This window comes from Egretta garzetta, unplaced genomic scaffold (genome assembly GCF_000687185.1).
Source record: "Egretta garzetta isolate BGI_Z169 unplaced genomic scaffold, ASM68718v1 scaffold136, whole genome shotgun sequence".
NCBI lineage: Eukaryota > Metazoa > Chordata > Aves > Pelecaniformes > Ardeidae > Egretta > Egretta garzetta.
In genome coordinates, this window is record NW_009260066.1 from 3,197,338 (window position 1) to 3,210,100 (window position 12,763).

At 39.4% G+C, this 12,763-nt stretch overlaps 1 protein-coding gene across 1 annotated transcript in view; it reads right to left on the bottom strand.

Moving 5' to 3' along the window:
• The window catches only part of EDIL3 (EGF like repeats and discoidin domains 3), a 191,993-nt gene that overhangs the window by 36,093 nt on the left and 143,137 nt on the right, over positions 1-12,763 (bottom strand). Inside the window, exon 9 of the mRNA XM_009641121.2 lies at positions 10,488-10,672. Within this exon, the coding sequence (XP_009639416.1) occupies positions 10,488-10,672 (185 nt within the window). The remainder of the gene's footprint in view (positions 1-10,487; positions 10,673-12,763) is intronic.

The window sequence follows — 12,763 nt, forward strand, 5'->3', positions numbered from 1 at the left end:
CGGAGTGGAAAGAGGGTCTTGCACAACACACCTAAGTTAACATGGAAACCAAAACCAAAAAAGCCAAGCTATTAAGTATTCTGCTGAGACCAACACTAAACTATGATTGGGCTGTTATTGGGGAAAAAAAAATACATGATGAAACCAATGAATAGGCTACAATTCAGAAATAGCAGGAGAAGTGTGCACATCTACTTTATGTGATGCTTTAACATGCTGAGATAGGACTGTTTTATTTTTGTGCTTACTGCTAGGCAAATGTCAGCCTGGTTAAGCACGTTTCCCCCTCCTCTGAAGAAGGCTGCAATGTAGCTTGCTGCCCTATAATTTAGATCAATTTGAGGTTCCTTTGCCACTGCTACTTCTTTGTGTTTGTGTCTCAGTTTCATTATTTACATAGCAAAAAAGATATGATCTCTGCTCATGATTTGCCAAGCTAGGAACTAATCCGTTTCTATTACTTTATATGGGGAATGGAATAAGAAAATGAATAGCAGATTTCGAACAAACATGTTCTGAAGTCAACCAGAATCCTGTAATACAGCTTCACTGTGTTTTTAAAGTTGTGTAAAGACTAAAAATCACATGAATGCAAAATTGAGAGGCCTATTCAGCAAAGAATAGCTTTCCAAGACCTTTGTATATTTTACTTGTAAGATCTTGACAGATACATGAAGAAAATAGAAGTGTCTTGTTTAGTCAAGAAGTAAAATTTGTGAACAAATGTGCAGGGCTAAGAAAAACAGCACAGTCCAGTTAATAAAGCTTCGAGCTTTCAAAAACCAGAACTAGACCCAGTTCAACTGTATTCTTTTGCTTTTATCCTGCAGTGGATTTTGTCTCATCTGTTTTTATATCAGCTATTTTCTGCTGCTTAAAGATACTTGACCTTGTCAAGGTTGTTTCATTTCTCTCACTCATCTGTATTTTCTTTGTCACCCTTTTGTCTTGTTGAGACTGAACGTATTGTGGGGCAACAACTGTGTCCAATTGTGCTTGAGTCTAAAATTAATTCAGATGTAGCTACAAAAAACAATGGACAGTTTTATTAGGAAAAAGTGGATGCTATTTTGAAGCACTGCCATGGAAGAAGAAGGCATGAATAAAAACCCACATTTGTATCCTTTCCTTCTGTGCTACTAGCTAGCCAATTTTGTAGCCATTCTGTTATTTTAAGAGAGGGCAAGGGAAATACAGTTTTGTTTCACAGATAGAGACAGAAAATTACTTCAAATCAGTGGAAAGGATAGTTAGGTAAAACAGGTAGGAATTTAAACAATGAAAAACTAACATCTTTCCATTAAAATTTAATGCATTCCATTTTCAGAAGGTGCTGTTATTGGCATCAAGTAAGAGCAGAATTTCCACTGTAAATACAGAATAACAAAACCCCCTTCAGACTCAAACCCTACATACATCAAAATTCAGAACAGCCAGAAAGTTTTTGCTTACATTCCCAGATTTTTCAAAGCAAGATCAAAACCTGTTGTTGTAATAGGAAATGGGTCATTATCCAGTTTAACTTTCATGTGAAGGGGAGTGATACGCAGAGAAAAACTACAAGTCAATAAGGGAGCTGACAATACTCTCCTGCAATGCTTTAAAGCTAGACATGATTCAACTGCTTATGGAAACTTCTCAAGTAATTTTTGTTAGTGGTAACGAATTTTTTATGTTTCAGGCTCTGGAGCACTGAGTTAACCCACATTTTTTACTGAGGACTTAACAGAGAGAGTAGGGAATATAATTCACTGAGCAAAGTAGGACGTTGTGCAATGAAACATTTTTCTCTTGTAAAATCTTAACTATAGCTAATTCACAGTTCAAATGGACTCTTTCCTTTTTACCTATTTATGAAGGTGTTGTCATGCAAATTCTGTCCCAGGAAATAACTATGCCTATATCTGGGACACCTTGAAACAAAGATCTTCTGTACTCTGCCTTTCCTCGTAACAAACTCCTTGTATTTGTCCAGAGTAAAATCAATGATTCTACCAAGGCTCTAGACTTCAGTACCTAAATGATAAAATAAAGCCTAAATACAGCTTTGAAAAGGCAAAATAAACCAAGATTTTATGCTGCCTTATTTAATTTCAAGGCTTAAATTCAATTACCACTATAAACATTTCCATAAAATGAATTGCAGAAGAAAGCTTTGCAAAGTCAAAAGCAATTTAGGAAGGGCAATGCTGAAATGCACAGTTTAGTAACATTATTAATGTGAACAATGCATTTAACTTGAAATGATTTGGGGGAAAAACTGGGTTAGAGACTGACCTCTGGAATGGCCATCAAATATTGTCTGGCAGGTAACTGCAACTAGGAAATCAAGGCATACCTCTTAATAAAATTTCTCTAAGCTATGTGTTTGTTAGTAGTGTTAAAAAAGCACTGGCTACCTATGGAGAGATCAGAGTTTAAAAAAAAAGAAAAAGAAAGAAAGCCTTGCTGTTCATCTTGAGCTACTACACAATGTCCTAAAAGCAAACAGTGATCATCTAGTTGCAAACATAGACAAAGTCTATGGTTGATGGGCAAGAGAAGAATCAGTAATATCACCTGTTTGGCATTTATCCTAGGCAGTGTAAAGTAGGTGAATTCAACAGTGTGCAATTTAGGAGTGAGTATCTCTCTTTACCTGCTTTTGTCTTTCACCAAATCACTCAGAACTGTTTGTCCGTTACTACCTTATTCTACCACTGGCTGCTTTTAATAGGGAAATTTATCTATAGTGAGTTTCTGGCAAAGTATGGGAAAGGAAAGGTCCACATTTATAATTTAATCACAAACTGCCTTGTTATGTTGCTGCATCCTGTGACTTATCAGACAGTGTGAACAGAATATTGCTCTGTGAAGCTCCTGATCGAGGTAAGCAGAAGACCAAGGAGATGCCAAAGCTGAGTGTCCAAGTTAAGTCATTCACTCAGAAGATGACAGCTGCCTTGCCAAGGAAAAGATGGCTCTGAGTTGAAAAGATAAAATGACCAACATTGACTGTAAATATCTTTGAGTACCCCAATAAAAAGCATGGCACAACTTGTCTTTTGCCATCTGAGATCTCAGTTTTCTGCTTGTGAGAAATTGTAATTAAAAAACAGTACCAACTTTGCATCTGAAGAATGAGAGTGACCTTTTGTTGCTGTGCATATAAAGGACATTGATTCCTCTCCTGATCTGTTGGTGATGGCTGTGGTTTACCGAAGCTGCAGAGAAAGATACATGCCCTTTGTTTATGATGCGTTATAATCAAGCTTACAATTCACATGGAATACTGTATCTTTCAAAGACCAGTCACAACACACTGCTTAGCAGTCCAAGCCTTCTAGAAGTCATGTAATTTCCTCATTATGTTAATTACTAGATTGGTCTTAAACTAACATTTTATCCTATTCCAATTTTGGGTCTTTCAAGTCCTTATTTAATTAAGATGTTGTTAAGCATTTTCTTTTTTTTTCCAGAGTGTGGGAGTTAAAATAAAATATTTAAGCCAGTGGTCAGACAGAAAACACTTATTTGGCTACATTAACCAGTACTGGTATTAATGCTTACTTTGCTAACAACACAATTCAAAAGATAATTAAATGATCTACACAATTTCCTCCTTATGAGTTCTTTTCAGCATTTAGGAAATGAGACAGTGTAGTGATTTCCTATCTAGTAAGCCTCTGCAGAATTCATTACAAATAAACAGGTAAATAGAATAAAACAGGAGAGAAAGAGGCAGGTGCAATAATAGATGAGAACCAAATACCACATGAGAGACAGGGAACAACATTCCTTTTTTTTAGTGACACAATGAACACCAACATTAAAATAAGCTCCGCTAACCAGTATGAGATGAAAAATAATGTTCTCTTCCCATATTAAAAAAGGGAAGGATTCATCTCACGTAATTTTCATCATTCAAAAATTAATCTTCTAGTATAACCTAATTGTCTATCTCTCGCTGTGGCTAACAGTAAAGGCATATCTCCAGGGTGATTCATAACAGGAAACTTAGACATGTACTTAGGGTAGGATGAATTGTTCCCTGATAGTGTTGTCCTCCTTCCGCTGAGTATAGAAGGAGCCCAAGCAACTAATTAGAAGTAGATATTTTAAGATATACATAAATTGCATATGTAAATTTTATATATCAAATCTGTAAAATTAAAAATTACTCTAGTGTAGTCCCTTTGCATCAGGTATAACTAATAGCTTTGGTGAAATGCAAAAAAAAAGGTCTCGGTTGTCTCTCTAGGCTCATGTTAGCTGTGCTCTGAAGGAGGCTGCTGCAGCTGACATAGCATTAGGCATGGTTACCCTCTGTCTTCTCTTAATCCCCATTTAACTTAGTATTTAGACAATTTCAGAGGACTTATGTTGGTGGTGCAAAGCACAACATGTATCAGTCAAGTTTTGTAAGTACTGGAGAAACGTTAGGACAAATTCTACTTCCTATAAGAGTATTCTATAAGAAAAACTGAGTAGAAGTTGGGTCTTGTTTATCCTTTAAATAACAACTTCTTCAATTGCTCACTTAGAAGCTTAAACACTGTAAATGAATGCTAGACAGTGAAGATAACTAGATCCTACGATGGCATGAGACTTTATAGATAGAGATGGATTTGCATATATATAATAAAAAGTGAATAAATATTTGGAATTCAATTTTGCCTTTGTTTTTAAACAAGACACTTTGTGATGTAAAAAAGATAATCATGTACTAAATGGAAAGAAAAAGTCAATTGCAGCACTGAGACAATTGTTTTCTAACGGTGTTGATGAAAAATCTCAGCAATATTGTCTAATACTGGAGATTAGGTTGACAGGAAAATACCCAACCCAAATGTCTTATACTTCTGGCAATCAACACATTTTAAAAATGCGTAGGTACATATATAACAGGCGCTTTGCCAGTCTTCAAACAATCTGCTATCTTTTTCAGCAACTATTTTTTCCCTGATAGTGCTGAGATGATTCCATCACAAACAGTCAGCAAGAGAAACATTAGAATAACACATTGCTTGTTGCTCCTCTCTACTCTTTAAGGGAGGGATGATTTTCTCAAATCATCTGAGCTCAATAGTAACTATATAAAAGAACTGTGGATAAACTGTACCAGGTTTATCAGCCATGCGCATCAATGTGCAGAGCCTTCCACTAGCTTTGTAGCAAAATACAAGCTAAGCAACCAGATCAAAGTCATTTTTTCCAGCAAGTAAACTGTTTTAAACTTTCAAGTGCAACTAGAAACATAAAGCTACTGCAGTGCTGCTGGTGACCTGAAGATAATATGGAGATATAAAAAGGACCTCAGCAGGCTTCCAAGATGGGCATCCTTTTCATCCATCTGTGCTCTGTGGAGGTACAGGCCTTCAAAAACCTCAGTGTATTACTGGTTTTAAGATAAAATACTACCAATACCCATGTACAATTAGGAAGTTAGAACTAGGATAACATATAAAACAATTTATGCAAAGGAGATGGTTGGAGGAAAGAAGAAAGCTCTGGCTATTTGGAGACACTGAATGAACTGAGATGCCTGACCTCCAAGGAATATTGCAGAGGTCGATAGATCAGAGAAACAGCATCCGAGAGATTACTTGCTGAAGCACCAGGCAAAGGACAAATGGGCAAAGGCATTAAAGTACAAGGTGTTGCTGTCCTCATTAGGCAGTGAGAGAGAGTGGGAAATCAATACAATGACTGATACGGCATCTGCCGGTCTAGCAGAAACAGGACATATTTTAAAACACCAAAACTTAACTAACAGTAAATGGATTTTGAGGAAAATGCTAATTATTTTGAATGACATCCTTCCTAGGAAAATGAGATACAGAATGGTGAAAATCTGTTTATAAGAACAGTCACCAAGCATCTGAAAGATCAGTAGGAATTTTATAGCCTCAATGCCTCATTCTGGGCATAAGGTGGGAAGTACTTTTAACACTTCCATTGATGTCAAATAACTGAAGAAATGGGAAGTGGGGTGACAGCCTGGAATGACAGTCCTGGACTGTGTCCAGGAGGAGCAGAAGCACTCCCCAAACTGGCAAAGCAGCCTGGGCATGGTAGTTCAGCAAGAGACCCTGGGAAATGGTTCAAGGTAGCAAATGATGCTGACAAGCAAATCAAAATAATGAGGGAAAGGGACTGCCTTGAAGGAAAGTGAACTTTAGGCTTTTATTTCTTTTCTCAGTAATTACCCTGAAATGCTTTACCTCGCTTAGTTTATGCTAAACTTAATTATACATAACCACAGGAAGCAAAACATTGCCTTTTTTTTTTTTTTAATTTCACTTCCCTACCTTCCCCCAATCTTTAATTTTACTGTTATTCAGATAATTTCACATAGGTGTCCCCAAAAGGAAGGGAATCTCTAAAGAAAGGTCTTCATCAGCAGAGAGAGCAGATGGAACTGATTATTTGCATTAGATTTTATACCAAACCTGAATGGCTATGTTGTTCTCTATCACCAAACTGCATAGTTTTCAACTGCAATGAGTATAGAGACACTAACAAGGCAGATTACCGAAGTTAATGGAAGCTCCTGCGCTATGAATTAGGCCAGGTAACTGACATGGCTTTTGCAGCATCACCTTTAAAGAAATGGCAAGAGTGCCCTCAAGCAAGCATGTGGGGGAATTCAGACCCAGATTATGACTGAGCTGAAAAAGTACAATTTTGGTCATCTAATCTCATTAACTTTTCCGCCACATCACAAAAATACTTTCTTCCATTACTGATGATGGTGTTTGGTGTAACAGGGTGTTGTGTGGGGAACCTGGAGTTTGTGAGTGAGCAGCGTCTGGTTCATAACAGATTCTTCAACAATGGCAGCACCAGTAAGGTGCTATTCCTGAACCTGAAAATGAACAGTCTGTGTGTGGAGCCACTAATAATTTGTATTCCTGCCCTCTGGAGCTAAGTTATGGATGTAGCAATCCAGAACACTTTAAAACAAAGAGTGTAGCTGTTAATAGCTGCATTTTTAAATACATAGAAGTTTCAGCATTTTCCTTTTTGAGAGAAAACCAAAACAACCCCAGCTCATGACAGAGAAGGATTTATCCCTAGGGTTCATCCAAAAGCTCTGTGAACTGCCCATAAGTAGCAAGTAGCATTTATGCACATGATGGAAACATCACCTCTCAGCATCCATTATCACAGCAGGCGGCTCTGAGACATGTGTCAGCACACAAGCTTTTAGACACGGGAACAGTTGATAGCACTAGCATTTGGGCATGCATCCCCCAAAATAACTCTGAGTCAGAACAGATCTGTTCAAGCCATCCACATACCACATACTGCAACAATAACTTTTAAAGGCATTCAGTAGGCTTTTACCCAATTTCAGAGGCTTTCTAGGGAAAATTGTAAAAGATAAACCAAACAAGGCATGTGGAGAAAATTCAAAAGGTGTGGAAAGCTAACACTGTGAAGTATCGTATTGGTAGGCCAGACACTTCAGCCAAATCCAGAAATCTATGCCTTACTTTAAGCCTGTTTTCAGGTACCATGGAATTGCTATTGGGATCATTCCTTGTAATATGTAATTGCTGAGGGAAAAAGGCATACAAATAAGTTTGCTTTCACATGCTTTTTCTTGCAACTCTGTTTTGACTAAACTCTATGAAAGGAGCATGACGATTAAATTGCAGTCAGTGTGTTAAAAGGTTACAGTACAATTCTCTGCATTTTAAAGGAAAAACAGCAAAGAGAACAACAATGAATGGATGAATTTGAATGACAGGCATGTCTTTTTTACAGAATCGTTACCTAGACTTGAAGCACATGAGCCCATCTCTACTTGTGGACTGAATTCAAAACAATCAGCCTATAGTAGAAGTAAAGGACCAGTTTAAGCACTGAAAAAACAAGTGGTTTCAATACCACCTGTTTTTTTTTGAACAAGAAATGTTATCATACTCCTTTGGAAAAATAGCATTCTGGGTGTCCTCTCCAAGCAAGTGGAGGAAAAGAAGATGATCAGGAGTACCCAGCATGGATTCACCAAGGGGAAATCATGCCTGACCAATCTGATAGCCTTCTACGATGGTACAACCAGCTGGGTAGATGAGGGGAGAGCAGTGAATTTTGTCTACCCTGACTTCAGCAAGGCTTTTGATACTGTCTCCCATAACATCCTCACAGGGAAGCTCAGGAAGTATGGATTGGATGAGTGGCCAGTGAGGTGGATTGGGAACTGGCTGAACGACAGGGCTCAGAGGGTTCTGATCGGCGGGGCAGAGTCCAGTTGGAGGCTGGTAGCTAGTGGAGTTCCCCAGGGCTCAGTACTCAGCCCAGTCTTATTCAACTTGTTCATCAGTGACCTGGACGAGGGGACAGAGCGTACCCTCACCAAGTTTGCTGATGACACCAAACTGGGAGGAGTGGCTTGGAAGTCCTGGTGGATGACAAGCTGACCATGAGCCAGTGGTGTGCCCTTGTTGCCAAGAAGGCCAATGGCATCCTGGGGTGCATTAAGAAGAGTGTGGCCAGCAGGGTGAGGGAGGTGGTCCTCCCCCTCTACTCTGTCCTGGTGAGACCCCACCTGGAGTACTGTGTTCAGTTCTGGGCTCCCTTGTTCAAGAAAGATGAGAAACTCCTGGAGAGAATTCAGAGGAGAGCAACAAAGATGATGAGGGGACTGGAGCATCTCCCCTGTGAGGAAAGGCTGAGAGAGTTGGGCTTGTTCAGCCTGAAGAAGAGAAGACTGAGAGGGGACCTCATCAACACGTAAAAATATCTTAAGGGTGGGTGTCACGAGGATGGAGCCAGACTCTTTGCAGTGGTGCCCACTGACAGGACAAGGGGCAATGGGAACAATCTGAAGCATAAGAGGTTTCAGTTGAACGTGAGGAAGAACTTCTTTACCTTGAAGATGATAGAGCACTGGAACAGGCTGCCCAGGGGGGCTGTGGAGGCTCCTTCTCTGGAGAAATTCAAAGCCCGCCTGGACGATGTCCTGTGCAACATGCTCTAGGTGACCCTGCTTTAGCAGCGGGGTTGGACTGCATGATCTCCTGAGGTCCCTTCCAACCCTTGCCATTCTGTGATTCTGTGATTCTGTGTATAACGACTTTCAGGAAAGGGTAAATTAGTCATGTTCTTGTGAAGTTACTGAACTTATATTGTAGCCGTATGACAAATGAAATAAAAGACAAATATTTCTTCACAACTTCCTTTTGACCAGATGAAAAGAAGTATGCCTGATACTTCAAGTACTTGCAGAGACCATGCAAGTGGCCAGATTCAGGTTGCAGGTTCAGGTAGGTTCAAGTACAGCAAAACTTAGAACAGAATGGAAAATTTTTGAATATAAGAATTAACTCTGCAGCCCCTTGCCATCTGTAGTTAATTAAAAATCCACTGTCACCCACAGGAGGAATAACACACCACAGGGTATTTCTGTGGAGTCTCTGCACACCCTTGGTTTCTTGGTATCAATGATGGAGCTAACTATGATACCACTGCCTCTCTTTTATGCAGAGAAACATTTTCGTCTGCTTCTCCACTGTCAAACACAGCAATAAAATCTTCCTTGTCTCCAGAAGTTACCAACTGTTTCAACAAGCTGCTCTAAAAAATTTTCAGCAAATCCCAGAATCTTCACTTATTCAGAAGTTAAATAGACAAGGCAAGGGCTCCTTCCTTTTGTTGTAAACTTGGAGAAAAGGTGGTATTGGAGAAAAGATCGCTAAATTGCTTAGCAACTGTAGGTAAAGAAGCTAATATGTCGTAATCTACATGTGAAAAGATTGCAGGGCATTAGTAGCCATGTCTAGTGCTATTGAGGCTTCCCACTGAGAATTGTACTGCAAACTGGCAGCTGACTCAAAACACTGCTATTTTCAACAGTTCAAAAGATGTAATGTGTCAGCGACTGGTCAAATAGGCTTCCATACCCATGATTTATTGCAATCTTCCACATTAGCGTACTACTCGCTTGTATAAAACACTCCCAGGCTGAAAACAACCCCTGTGCACAGCTTTATAATGAATTCAAGCGCTGAATCAGTCTTGCTAGCTTCAGAGCGATGTTGGATGGTAATTCTGAGCAGTCTCAATTAGACAAAGATAATTTCTGTGGGCCACATTTACTAACATGCACAAAGCTGAAGTAAATATGCTTTTCCAGGCAGCTCTGGAGGGACAGAAGGAGGGAAAAAACTCATCTCTCTCAACATAAGAGGAGAAGCCAGAACAGATCTGCAGCTAATATTTGTGTCCATTAACAAAGGAAAATTCAAGGCTACTGGACAATTCATAAAGTTTGGCTAGTGGAGGTGAAGGTTTCCCTGAGCAGGGTTTTCTGCAGCTGAGGTACCAAAGACATGAAGACCTGTGTGGGCTTTCATAGCTTCATCATCTACATGTGGCAGGGTTAGGATGGTTACTGTCAGAAGCTGGAGAATATGAGTATAGCCCTAAACCAGTCAACCTTACCCATACCTGAAACACAAAGAAGATAAACATTTGGAAAAACATATGTGGAACTTTACCTGCAACCACTGTGACTGGTCATTGTGGCCAGACGTCCAGGCATTAACTTTGCCTTGCTTGTCCAGCCGGGCTTTCCTGGGCTCCCAAGCGAACATGTCCATGTTGAGTGTTCGGAAAACGCTGGAGGCAGTAATTTGGTAGTCCTGTATGTGTCCTGATTTCATCCCCAGGGGTTCAGAGCAACCTGGAATAGCAAAATAAGATCTGTGACACTACCTACTTATCTCTGTAGGTGGGTTAGGTTTTCAGTTATGGAAAGGAAAACCAGCAATTCTTGAAGGAAAGGATTTAATCAAGACCATTGTTGGAGGAACTTGCAAACAAACAAATGAAAAATAGCCAATTCAAGGCACTTTATTTCAACACTACCTTGGAAGATTCAAAAACAAGATAGAGAATTCAACGTATTTTATCCTGGCATAAATTTATGAAGGCAAACAAATAGAAAAGATGACTTTCGTCTGTTCTTATCTTGGGTTTATTTTCCTGTCCAGAAGCTCGCTATTGTTTCCCCTATTCAGTTCGATTTTATCATACCTCTATGCCATATCACATCAACCATGTGTTTGCCTACTGAGGAAACATTAATTTTTCTTAAAGCCACTGCTGAATTAAAATGTCAACAAGCACTGAGCCTTCTACGCTTTTAAATTACTTGCCACCTAGCCAAAATATTAGAAAGCCCCAACACCCACTGACAGTGGAAGACTACAGAAAAACAACTGTGAAGGGGGGAGAATAGTAGGAGATGATTGCTTAGGAGAAATCAATTGTTAAAAGCTTATTTGTTTAAACCAGGTAGAAGTCCTACATCATTGAGTTGTTTTGGTTATAGCAGAAGATAGATCTTGGGCTTCTCCTTCCTCTGTTGGGTGTCCATGAAAAAAAAATAATTAATAAATGACTCTGTGTTCTTCTGCCTTGCTACTTTACACTGGGAACACAGAAGGTATGTCTGGACCCAGAAGAGAGAAGCAGCAAGCTGACAACAGGAGCAGCATGATAACAACAGTTCTAGAAGCCAAGGGGCATACACAAGCTGTGTGGTTTTAAGATTTAAAAAAAATAAGGAAAAGAGAGGAAAACCAAGTGGCTGAGCGTGAGATGTCTGCTAAGAGTTCAGGAAAAGTGGGTGTATGGCTGGGTGGAGTAATGTTTGATGGTTGTTTGAAGAAAATGTGAAAGATGGAAATGGGAATGTAAAAAGAAGCATTTTTCTCATTTCATTCCTGCCCTAGCTGTTGAAAACCTGCATACATGCAGTTGTCCCAAAGTTTTCTTCCCAAAGCTGGTGGTCCTTCTTAGTTCAGTAGCTGACTTGACACAGTTAAATTGCAAATAATATTTCAACATACTCTAACTCATAGAGTGAGAGTGTGCCCAGGATCTAACATACCTGGTTTTGCAAGGAGTGCATCCTCACTGTGAATGCACAGAACCTTGAGTTTATGTGTCATTGGGAAGGCAGAGGTTTTCCACCTGACACTCACACTTCACTTCGCTGAGCTGCTTCCTATCAGGTAATCATTTGCTGAGTCACCAGCTGTGTTTCTGAAAGCACACGTGTAAGTTGTGAAGGCTTTCCTGCTGGGACCATGACCCTACTCAGCTGGTGTCTCTTGATAGAGTTGGAGCACTGTGTGACCCTTTAAAACATCTTCAAAATTTTTATTTTGTTTTTCACTTTATTTGAGCTAGATATCAAAGCTGGTTCTCTTTTTCTTAAAAGTCCATTTCCTCCACAGTATGTTTATCCAGATTTAAAGACCTGATTCTTTTTTAGTTCCTTTGATATTATCAGCAAAGACCTTTTGGTCGGATTCTGCTTTCTGTTTCTCCCATAGGTTTAACACATGGAATTAAGCAAAGTTATTACACATTCAAATCAGGAAGGTAAGGCCAGGCCCTTTGTGGGGGGTCTAACAGCAGGAGCAAATGCGTATTACCAGAGACAGATAATAATAATGTGCTCTTTAATGTAGTAACAACTGTATTTAAGATTCGAAATACTGACATCTTTCATGTTGAGTTAAAAAATAAACAAACAACAGAGTTAATTTTTGGAAAAAACCCAACCCAGCCTTTCAGAACTGATTCTCAGTGCACAAATGGAAATTGCGCAGCCTTGTCCGTTTTATGAACTACCTGGTTCAAAACAACAACAAAACAATTTTCCTCAGAGGAGGAGGCAGCAACTGATAGCACAAATGAGAGAGACTCATCTCTTGCTTTAGAGAAGGACTTTGCTTATTATTCAGTTCTGAAGTATCACACC